This window comes from Chionomys nivalis, chromosome 22 (genome assembly GCF_950005125.1).
Source record: "Chionomys nivalis chromosome 22, mChiNiv1.1, whole genome shotgun sequence".
Taxonomy (NCBI): domain Eukaryota; kingdom Metazoa; phylum Chordata; class Mammalia; order Rodentia; family Cricetidae; genus Chionomys; species Chionomys nivalis.
This window is the reverse complement of record NC_080107.1, coordinates 13,727,906-13,740,000: the sequence shown is the minus strand read 5'-3', so window position 1 is coordinate 13,740,000 and position 12,095 is coordinate 13,727,906. Positions and strand designations below refer to the sequence as shown.

At 43.4% G+C, this 12,095-nt stretch overlaps 1 protein-coding gene across 2 annotated transcripts in view; it reads left to right on the top strand.

Annotated features, from left to right (window-relative positions):
- The window catches only part of Cers6 (ceramide synthase 6), a 228,347-nt gene extending 216,711 nt beyond the window's left edge, over positions 1–11,636 (top strand). The window contains exons 9-11 of one of the 2 annotated variants that reach the window (XM_057755084.1): positions 2,609–2,765; positions 3,342–3,365; positions 5,973–11,635. In XM_057755084.1, the coding sequence (XP_057611067.1) occupies positions 2,609–2,765; positions 3,342–3,365; positions 5,973–6,125 (334 nt within the window). In that variant the 3' untranslated portion in view covers positions 6,126–11,635. Of the gene's footprint in view, positions 1–2,608; positions 2,766–3,341; positions 3,366–5,972 lie in introns of both variants that reach the window. The other variant, XM_057755085.1, reaches the window with a different exon arrangement.
- Positions 11,637–12,095: the final 459 nt, after the last annotated feature.

The window sequence follows — 12,095 nt, the reverse complement described above, 5'->3', positions numbered from 1 at the left end:
TTTTTATCTCTATTTCAGAAATTATAAAGTAAATCAAAGAATGAAGTGTGTTTCTATTTCTATTCTTTTTCTTTTTTCTTTTTCTTTTTTTGTATTTAGGTCTCTCACACACTTTGAGTGAGTAACTACGACTGAGTTACTTCTCTGGCCCTGTAACATATTTCAGGAATTTTTAATGATGGAAGAAAAAATCATGGCGGGGGGGGGACAGGGAGGTGAGGGAGGAAGGGAAGGAGAATATTAAACCTTGTAGGATGTCCTTTGGTGAATCACAGAATTTTATATTTTCTTTTACATTCTTCTATTCTTCTGAAATTAGGATGAATAATTTTTAAAATGCTAGTTAATTCTAAGGAAAAGTGCATTGAAATAATATCTCTATTGCTGCCTTGTTTGTGGGAAGTGGCCCTGGTCTCTTGAAGTGTGCCTTTGCAGACGAGGGACCATTGGGTCTAAAGAAGACTCAGTGCCTCGGCCGTGGGGGAGAGATCCACACACCTCCCGTTTGCTATTTCCAGCTGTGTTCAGGACTCCTGGCAGTAACATGTTTGCCAGACGTCTGCCGAGTGACTTTTGGGTTGGTTTACCTAGCAACCAAGTTAAACAAGCATGAGCAATGTCTGGATAATACCAATACTTTGACTAGAAAGCTCGCTCTGCTTCTTGACCTATACCCTATCTACCCCAGCACTAGGTGTCATTGAATTTGAACAGAAACTCAAGGTGGGAAGCACCCTTGGTGGGGAGCACCCTTGGTGGGGAGCACCCTTGGGTCTATTTTGCATTGATTTCCCTGGAACTCTTGTGCCACTTGTGACAGTAAGTACCCTTTGTTAAAGGGCGTGTTTTAACCTCTCTGAAATCTCTCATTACGCTGTTTGTTTAAATTCCCTCTGTATTTTCCTTCTGACCTCGTGTGAGTGGCTCCTACCTTACATCCAAGAGCAGTTCACCCCGTTAGCCTCTTGGTGCCTGAGCATACAGCCCCACCCCTACAGTCTGATTGGTCCCAAGCACAGTGCTGCAGTTGTGGGTGACGAACTGCAGCCTGGTGGCAACTGAGAGAAGGGAACTTTGACTTAAAAGTCAAGTGGGGAAGGGAGTGTCATGTGACTCTGTGGCAGCGGCAGGGGTCCAGATGGCGAGTCAATCTCCAAGGACTAGAGAGCAGCTCAGAACAACCGCAGCAGAGCCCCTTAACCAGGCTTCATGCATCTGTCCCTCGTGGTTGCCCCCTGCTGGGTCTTGTTGCAAATTATAGAACCAATTACTTTTTTTTTCAAGTACATACACTCCAATGTACTTTGAAAACTAAATACATTTATTATACTCTCTTATTTTTTTGTTAAAAGCAAACCTTTCAAATACTCATATCAGGGTATCACTTCCAAATGATGTCTTTCAATTGTCATTTCTTTCCCAGGGGAAGAATTAGAAAATTAAGAGCCCTCTAATGGAGCCCCAAGCAGATGCAAGCCTGGCTGGCTCCCGTGCATGTTCTAATTGCTGCTGTGTGCGTCAGGAGCTCTGCACTGAGCTCGTGTTTAAGAGTTCACCCTATTTTTTTTTCTTGCTATATAATATTGGGTGGTGTTCCTCACACTATAGAAAGAGAAAAACAATTTGAGGACAATGTAGGCCTTTTAAATTAGTTGTTAGCTAGGGAAGTAAATCCAAATGATGAATGAAATTCATAGAGGAAACAATGAATGAAAAGAAGGGAAGGAGAAGTCAAGACTTTTGCCTCTATGTGTAGAGCCAAAAGGTGTGTACTAGAACAGATACTTGTTTGAGCCCAAACTTTTATTTTAAGATTTACTTATACATATATATATATATATATATACATACATATATATGTACATACATATATAGATGCACACACACACACACAAAGATGTTCTGCCTACATGTATGGCAACAGAGCAGAAGAGGGCACCAGATCCCATTACAGATGGTTTTGAGCCATCATGTGGTTGCTGGGAATTGAACTCAGGACCTCTGGAAGAGCAGCCAGTGCTCTTAACCTCTGAGCCATCTCTCCAGCCCACAGCCTTATCTCTTAGAAGCAATATTTACAATAGCCAAAGGATGGAAGCAAGCCAGGTGTCTGCTGGTGGGTGAATATAGAGACAAAGTGTGGTATGTACCTACACTTCCACAGGAAAGAAATCCTCAAACTTCATGCAAAATGGATAAACCTTAGAATTGGTAGAAGGAACCAATAACCCTTTCTTCATGATTCCACAAACAGATCTTAGTAGCTCAGCTCACAGAGGCAGAAAATGGAAGTTGCCTGGGACAGAGGGTAGAGAGCTACTCCATTTTTTAAGTGTTCTGGGAGTGGGCGGTGGTGGTTACACAGGTGTGTGGATTTTCACAATGCCAGTGAAGTCCACACTTCCCTGGTAGAGTCGCTGCAGCTCACACCATCAGGGCACGGTTGCAAGGGATGGCTCCTCAGTACCTGGTAACTGCCAAGCTATCTGCGCAGGAAGGGAGGGGCTGCTGGGGGAGACTGTTGACCTGTGCTCCATGGAAACCGCTAGGGCTCCTTTAGAACAGAGTGACATGCTGTGTTCAGTAATGGCCTTCTTCTCCTCCTCAGGGTGTTAAACACCACATTGTTCGAAAGTTGGGAGATCGTCGGACCCTTCCCTTCCTGGTGGGTTTTTAACCTGCTGCTGTTGCTACTACAAGGGCTGAACTGCTTCTGGTCTTACTTGATTGTAAAAATAGCCTGCAAAGCTGTTTCAAAAGGCAAGGTAAGATAAGACTCACTCTCTCCGAGATGTCCCAGAAATGTCAGGGTATTTTTGGCTCCTTTGAAATCACGTATTTCTGATTTCATCGAAATCAGTGTTACTCCTTCCAAAACCACCTTGAAACACAAACCAAATTATTTTCCTCCCATTTGGTTCATTTTTAAAGTTTCTCTGTTGCTTTGTGGTTGCTGAAACCCAGAATTTACAACTTTAGGTTTAATGATGACATACTATCTATTATGCTTTTTTTTTTTCCTCTCTCCACCTTGGACTTTCTCTGGTTATTTACCATGAACAGAAATTTAATTTAGTAATTTATTTGTTTTCATGAAAGGATTGCTAAGTGTCGCGTGCCCATTTTTAAGCAGGCCTTTCTCTCCAGTAGAAGAATAAATACGTCCATGACTTCTCCAACAAAATTGACTTGTCTCTGTTTTAAAATGGAATTAAGGGGCTGACTGAAATAAGCCTTCCTGAGAGCCAGCCCCTTTGCCTAGAGCAGCGACGTTTCCAGATCGTTGTCCGTGATGTTTTCTTATTTCATTTTTTGTTGTCTTCCTCCTGCCACCCTGGAAGGCTGGGAAGTGGAACCCTTTACATGTAAGTTTCTTGTCTTCTCTCTTGCTGTCCTGGGTGACACTTGTCTGCTGGAGGGGTGCTTGTGGGTTTTGTTCCATGCTTGTTCTTCCTTCTAACCGGCTGGCACTCTTGGAAGCTTTGTGGCAGCCATAGTTTCCGCCAACTACAGAAGATACCGGGGGGAGTTCCGTCACTGCCCCTTTGTGTGAGCGTGAAAACCTGCTGGTGCTGGTCCAGCAGGAAGGGGGAGAGTTTTTCCTACTGGTGCCTAACATGTCCGCTAAGACACTCAAACAGTTCAGTGTGAAGTGGGAGAAACAGAACCAGCTGATCCATGTGGTATAGAAAGAGACCTGAGCTACAGGTGTCCCGATCTTCAGAAAACAGAGTAGCATTTGACCCTCTCTCCTCTGTGAGGGAGGTCCACAGAATCGGCCCCCTCTTCGGGAGGTGTCTGGACGACTTGTCATGATCTCCGAAGCCACCTCCTATACACCTCCTCAACACCACCGCCTATACAAATCCAAAATATTTTGATGGGCTAAGTTCTTAGGAGAGGAAGTTCGTTTTTTTCTTTCTCTTGTGGCTTCTTATTCTTTAGAATGAACTCATGTTGCTTTTGAAATTTTTCTGGTCTTCATTTGGACACAAATTAAATCCCTGTGCATAGTACTGGGAGGATGATAATAACTGAAGATGACGGGCGCGCTGGATTAGATTACTTGTCTCCTTAGAGCATCGCTGTTTCCACCAGCCCTGTCCTCTCCCCTCTAGCTGCTAGTCCTTCATTTCCATGAAGAAATCATCACTAATTACGTTCCACAGCTTCGGCCTCAGGGTTTCTTCCCTGCCGTTACTGCTCTCACCCAACGCGGCGAAACTGCTCCTGTCCGTGGGCTCTTCCTGTGGGTTATTTTTAGACGCTCTAAATTGTCCTTTTTCTTTGACAGTATCATAACTGTGGATTTTTTTCCACATGTAATTTAAAATAATCTTACTAGGCAGGCAAATTAATACCATCTGCATCTGGAGTCCTCTATTAGCTCCTTGATTCGGTACTAATAGACTTGATATGGTGGCGCTCTGCAGCAGTACTGTCTATGATTCATGCCTTTTAAGTTGAAATTTTCTCATCCCCTCAGTCATTTGTGGCCTCAGTACCTAAGTTTGTCGTTGTTTCGGAGTGAGACTGTCTATGTGAGTTCAATCTCGCCTCAGAGGGCTTTGAACTGAGGATCACGTGTGTATGCAATTCAGCCCATCACTGGTTAGAGCGGAACGATAGTTCTCAGCTTTTGCTTTTTCCCACCTACCAATGATGAAGTCCTCACTCCCTCATGGTTTCTGGGTAGTAGACTCCACAGCTCTCGGGTTGACGGTGCTGAGGGCAGGATCCTATATGAAAGTCCCCCAGGAATTCTGAGACATCTTCCGGAGGCTCTGAGAGTCTGTCCATCCAGCCCCCCAGGGAGTCACTGAAGACCAGGCTGGGAAGATTCCCATGAAGCCAGGCCAACAGGATCCCCTGGACTTCCAGCTCAAACATGTGAATGAAGCTGAGCGTGTGGGTGGATACCCAGAATCCCAGCACCCAAAGGCTAAAGTAAAATTGCTACAAAGTCTGGGCTACACAATGAGACAGGGTATCAAAATAAAAATTGACTAATTAAGTAAACAATACACTTGCTGAAAGATCTTAAGACCCTCTAGGTTTAAATGCTGGCTATAATTTGACCTGCAGAGAAGGGGATTCCAATTATTTGTTTTAAAATCAATATAGTGTTTCCTTGCTACATAGTGATAGTGGTCTCTATGCTACTATGATGTCGCTTTTAGGAATTGGGTAAAATGAGTCAATTTATTCACTAATAACCATATTCCATACATAGTAGGAGTTTTTCACATGTCACGTTAACATATAGACATGTGTCTTATTTTCCTGTCCTCGTTACTTAATGAAACTGAGTGGAAAATTGGAGAAACTGGCACATAATAAAGAATTTTTGCAGATCTGGCCCATAGATTTCTGCCTAGCAAAAGTTGAGACCCTGTCTCGTCTAGAGAGTCTTTAGAATGTCATCTGGTGACATTTGTTATTATGTCACATCTGAAACAAATTTCAAAGTCATCTTATCAAAGAAGAAAGGGAAATTAAATATAAAACAATGAATTACAGTGCCAGACAGCAATGATTTGCTTATAATGATTTGAGCGATTGTGTGTATATCTCTGTTAGCATGGTAATTGAGAGTTAACCTTAAGTAACTGTCAAGGAGAATATGGCTATTAGTGAACAAACTGACTCATTTGTCCCCAGTTCCTCAAGCGACATCCTAGTGGCATAGATCCCACTATCACTCTGGGTAAGAATGGGATTCATGGTCTAGGCATTCTCCACGGTGGAGGATACCCTTCAGGCTCTGTGGTGTCTAAATCCACGTACATTCTTCACAACCTGCTGTGTCACACACATTATATCCCTCCGTGGAAGAGCACACACTACCATGGCATTGTCCCCCTCTTTTTTGTTTGTCACATGTGATTAGGTTCATCCTGCATGAGCTGCAGGGCATGCGCTACCGTGCCGGTCCTCAGAGCTGGTTTCACTCCGGCTCTTGTGTTCCGCAGGTATCCAAGGATGACCGGAGTGATATTGAATCTAGCTCGGATGATGAGGACTCAGAACCTCCAGGGAAGAAACCACACACTTCGACAACCACCAACGGAACCAGTGGTACCAACGGGTATCTCCTGACTGGTCCATGCTCCATGGATGATTGACTACCCAAAACTATAAGTCCTCAACAACGTGAACTGTTTGTTCCTGGAAGTATTTAATAAGTTGCAAATGCAGTTCCTTTCCTGATATCTCATCACCAGAGACAAAAAAAAAAATTAGGATTCTCAAAGCATTCTGAATAGTGTACTGCCATGTGTCCTGTCTGTGAATGAAGAAGAAATCCCATTCTCTGTAGGCATGCTATATGTAACTGACACAAGGGAACAATATTTGCATTTGTCTTAGAATATTATTTATTTTTTTATTTGTTTGTAAATCTGTGGACAGTCGAGGATCCCCTCGCTCCTTTTCCTCTGGGCTCATGACTGACCGTGAAGGAGATGCTCCATCTGTTCTACCCGCTTCTCATGTTGTAGTCCAGTGTGCCGTGAGCATCAGCATCAGCTTACTTCATCACTTAGAGCAAGTAAAACCCCGTGCAAGATCCCCCACACAGCTCCCAATAGGTTGGCTTTCTTTCTGTTCTGCACCCATTTTGTGATCGCCCATATATAGTTGGTGGCTGTTGTCCCATGGGAGTCTAAACAGGATGTACCCAGTGTTTTAGTTTTTACTCTTTGTGGTCAATTAGCAGTTCAAATGAAAGAGGCTAGCTCTTAGGGGACTTGGAAACTTTATATGAAATTGCTTTGAAATAGTTTGTCTCTTGCGTACAAATATGAGATTTCTTTGGTGTGGTCAGGAGTTGACCTTGTTGGTAACAAAGTTATTTTGCCCTCCAATGAGGCCAGTGTTCTGATTCTGAAACAATGTCACTTGCTTAAGCTCACAGACACAAAGGGACCCACATGCTAGGGACTTGCTCTGTGTTCTGGGAATCACATAAAGATAGCAACTGACTTCAACCAGGTCTTTTTTTCCAGAATTCCTACTGTATTAGCCTAGTCTTCTGCCTTGCCGTGTAAAAAAAAAGAAGCCAAGAATGTTTCGAGGCAGAAAAAAAGAATGAGTCTTTTAAGAGCTGGCAAAGCTACCTTCCGCGCAAAGCACTATACTAGCGCAAGCTCTCAAGAGAAAGCCCTCCCTAATGTTAGACTTGTGGGAGAAAGACCATTTACCCTTCGCCTTTCTCCTTAACTGCATCCCACAATGACTTTCTTGTTGCTAAAAGTATCAGGCTTGCACTGCAAGGCTGGTTTATTTACCTCTCTGAAGACTCGTGGGGGCTCCTAAGAATTTTTATTCAAGTGGAGCTATTTCCAGAAAAACAGCAAAAATTCTCGTGGACAATGGCAGTGACAGCCATAAGGAAAGTTACCAAAGAGTAGTTCATGAGCGTCCCACACCCCCCCCCACCCACCCAGGCCACTGTCATTGGCATGTGGCTTCGAAAACCACACGTATGAGCCAAGGATTTTATCTCATCTCGTCTTTAGTAAAAAGGGAATTGAACAGTTATGCAAATACTCCTAAGTCAAGCATCACCTAAAACAGGAATCAAAAAAATAAGGGCACTGAGTAGCCAAAAGTAAAGTGCCGCAGGGCATGTCATTGTCCTGGCCACGGCCATCCATAATTCATTTAGTTTTTCTTTAATTAAATCTTTATACCCTTACTCTGAAACCTGTGAGTGACTAGGTAAGAGAAAATTCCCGAAGAACTCTCACTGCAATGTTAGCTCTTTCCCCACCCAATTACAAAACAGTATTTTCTGGTATGGTCCAGATTATCATTTTAAACGCTTGGAAGCATGTCTCCTTGTTGCTGTAGAAGACAGCGCAACCTACTGTGACTTGAGCTTGGCTGATTTATTTGTCTAACAGTGAAACTTGGAAGTGTTTGAGTTTATGAGACCAGTGATAAGACACCAAAGGTATTGTTAGTATTCAGAGCATTTGCTCAAATGCAAATAGGTGAAAACAATAGCAGTGTTGAAGGGCGAACCTTTCTCATCATCTTAGCTAGGGAGCATGCCCATCTTGCTTCAGTATCTGGGCACATCCTCCCAGGGGTGAGATGAACTTGAGGACCACAGTGTATTTGAATTTGAACCAGGTGACCCTTTTTTGCCCAGAAGAATTTTAAGATCAGTTTGTAAATTCAGAAGAGGTATGTAAAATGGAGTAAGTTGATTCTGCCCATGTCAAGGGCAGTTCTAAACCCACTAGGATAGGCACGTGTTTTCTGATGCTTGACTTGTTCTTCTGTGTGTCTACAAATTTTTGTTTCATTTTACATTCTAGAGAAAATAATTCTGTTCGGTAGATTGAAATGGATTTTGTAGGCTTTTCCTGGAATAGAATATTATCATCTCTGCTTCCTGTTCTCCCATAGTGACCAGATAAGACTGAGAGCAGGCACTGTGTGAGGAATCTTGTCCACCTGTGCCAGGCCACAGCTTTCAGAAGTGTGATTTGTAAATCCAGCTATAGTTTAGTCCCGAGTAGTGTCCTTCTTAATTAGCTTAGCCTGTGGTGATGTTCCCTTCCTCCTGGTCGCATTCAGATTTTCCCAGGGTACCAAGGTGTGTGTAGGAAGGACTCTAGGAAACGTGACTTTTGATCTCCAGTGTTATAGCTTACCTAGATTTAGTGGGGGGAACGTGGGAAATCAAGTAGAATTTGGCCTTGAGTCAATAAATGATGTGTGTGGTTTATGTGTGTACATGTATATTTCTCCAAAAACCAGTAAAACCAAATTATTACTGATTCATCTTCACCCATATTCTTTCCATTTAAAAAATACATTCATATGTACTCTAGAAGCTTCCCTTCTCTTTTGGTTTGCTTCCCACCTGCTGAGAGTAGCCATACCCTTTCAGCCTCTTATCCACCAAGCTCCCTGAGACAGAACCCAGGTCCTAAAGCACCTGCTCTCACACAGACGCCAAGCCCAGTTCTCTGTCTCCAACCCAGTCCCGTGGATGTTGAGAAGAGAGGAGCAGCCACACGTGTCAGTATTGTGGGTCGGTCGAGTGTTTGCTGTAAAAACACAGATCATTGCCGTTTAACCCCAGGGCTGTAAAGCTGCTGGACTGTCAGGCAGATGGTGTCCCACATCCCCCTCCGATTATGCCCCTGGCATCTAACAGAGATGAACAAGGTAGACGAGGCAGGGAGCAAGCAAAGCTAGGTTAGATCTTCAGTCCGTATGAAGGGTGAGTCTCACAATATCAACTTTTCATCTGAGCACCGTCATGCACTCAGCCACAGCGCTGTGCTCACGGATGGGCAGCATGTGCTACCGTGGTCCCAAAAGAGGATGCCAGCCTAGGCACTGAGAGGCCATACTGTCTGCTTGTGTGTAAGTACACCCAGCGATGTTCATAGAATGACAGAATCAGTTAAGGACACATTTCTCAGAAGACGTTAAGGGACATGTGACCATACTTGGTAGAGTGTGAGCTTGAGCAAACTGAATGCCTTCCTGCACCTTAGAGAGAAGGGCTCTGAGTTGTCCATCTTGCGTTTAAATCTCATTGTTATTTGGGCTAAGTAAGAATGAGACTTTGCTGTAGTCTGCCTGTTAAAAATGACTTCATTGAAGTTTACCTACGTCTTTGCTGACAAGTTCTCTGAGAGAATGGATGGCACCCTTGATGGTCCCCAACCCATTCATCTTGTATTAGTAATCATTTGGGTGGAAATTAATGCCAAAGTTGCCTGGATAGTTGAGTACTTTTCTTAATTTGAAGTGTAAAAAGCATACAGAATTACTCCAAAGGTGTCTATAGGTCCATTGATCAGTATCCAGACAGGCTTCAACACCTTTGGGAATAAAAGGCTAAGTGTTAACATTTTATGCAGCATCTATGGCCTTCAGGCTCTCCCTCGCTTGCTTTCTTGTCTCTGACTTGTTCCTGCTTAGTAAATAAGGAACCATGGCCCTGAAATGTTTCTAACATCCAAATAATGATGGCGTGGCTCTTTCGGGTTCTTGTGCGGAAAGAAAAGAGGAGAGCTCTAATATCCCACTTGGCCTCAGCTGTGTTGTCCCTGCCAGGAATGACCACAGACTTCTTAGAAAGTGAAACGAGACTTTTTCCTCACTTGTCTTCTTCCCAATATCAGCTTCCCTTGCTGAGTTGAAATTGTGCCATTTTCCAAATGCCATAGGCTAATTAGCAATATTCTACCAATCACATTTTAGCTCTACAAACTCAGGGGCCAAAGGAGAGCCTCGTGGTTTGCCTATGCGAACATAACACCAACCCGCCCCAAGGGGGCGCCAAGCAGATGTGAGGGAGCCCTGACCACAGCTATTGAAACCCCTGTAACCAGCACTCATAGGTAGCCAGTTTTCATCAAGAAAATTGTAATGAAGAACATAAATCATCATAAAGTAATGAAATCTGTAGGCACCCCAAGGAGGACCTTGGCCTCTTGCGTGGTCTTGTGACTTGAATTTAACCAGAGCCTTTGAAGTGAATGCATTGGCGAATGGGTGCATTGAGGCCTCACCAACTCTAAGAAGTGAAAAAGGCCTCTGCCACTGGGTGGCACTTGGCATCTGTAGGGGACTGGGTATTTCCAGGATTGCCGGGAAGTGATGAGAGGGCTCCATTGGCCTAGAGCCGATCTCACTTGTCTCATTCACTTAGTCATCCTTTAGCCTTTGCAGCTCTGGTGAGAGAAAGCCAAATGCGAACATGTTTCTGCTTTCAGTTTACCTGTGACCATTAGATCAGTTCTTCCCACACCTGCTCCTGTGTCCGGGCCCATTTTCCTGGGAGGATAAAATATTAAAAGGTGTGCCCATGTGCCCATGTTTCCTTAGCACAGGTCCACGATTGCTTGGCTTCCTGTACCATGAGCTGCCTGGGAACCGAGGTACGGCAACAGTCATTTTCGTTTCTGTGTTCAGTGAAGAAGTTGATTTCGTTCATATTTCCTACCCTTTTTACCTACAGTGAATGTCATCAACTATCTGTAAAACTCCTTAATGTGAAGAATATTTTTTTCATGTTAGCTACAAAGCTCTGGAATAGTTCTGTTATGATTCTGGAACTTCTGCTCAACGGTTAATTAACATAAATGTGGAAAACACGCCAGTTTGATTTCCCCTAAGCTCCCGGTCTTCATCGTTCCTTTGCTCGAGTCATGTTCATTTCCCTTCATGGCCGTTTGCTATCATAGAAAAGGATGGTGGTTAATTTGGGAATGTGTTTCTCTTTTCCGGCTTTCAGTGAGGACCAGGGTAGGTGCCGGAAGCTCTTTGTTTTTCTAAAGACAGTTCGGTACTTGAGCTTCTGTCAGAAGTGGAATGGTGTACCATTAGCCAGTTAGAATTATTCCGTGTACTATTACCGTGTTTTGCTGATTTTTATATGGAAATATAATTATTCGTTCTTGATCTTTGGAAGTAATCATTATTATGAGGATCATTTTACTTCGGAAACACTTTCATAATAAAGATAAGTATTAAGAGTCCAGCAAAAGTGTCCTTTACTGTAAGCATGGCCAGCTGAACTGGGAACACATCGAGCATTCCTGGGTTGGGTTATGTCGGGGCGCAGCCATTCAGCCGTTTCTTACAATTATCCAAACCATTGTGATCACTGAGAACTAGTGTTAGAGCATTGTGTGATGTGCTAAAATGTCTCAAAATTTAGGGTGGAAAATCTTCTGTGTAAAATCTTACATAGCTCTCCATTCTGGAATCCTCATTTATAGAGAAAGCTATCTAAATAGATCAGATGATGCTGACTTTTTCCTAATTGTGAAGGCGACACTGATAACTAATACCCAGAGCTGCCTATCTCTATACATGTGCCTTGAACATCTTGGCCAACACATCTTCTTGGGGTCTGGGCTCCCTATCACTAGACCTTCTCCCCTCCTTTGCCTCCGCTGAGGGAGTCTGCCTTTCCCACGCTGCTTTTCCATCTGTGCTTACATCATCTTAAAAGGCATAAAGTGGCACCAAAATGCATCTAGACACCACCAAAAATCAAAAATAGCCCCACTAAAAACAAAATATTAGAAATGTAGCAATCATATTGATCTGATCCA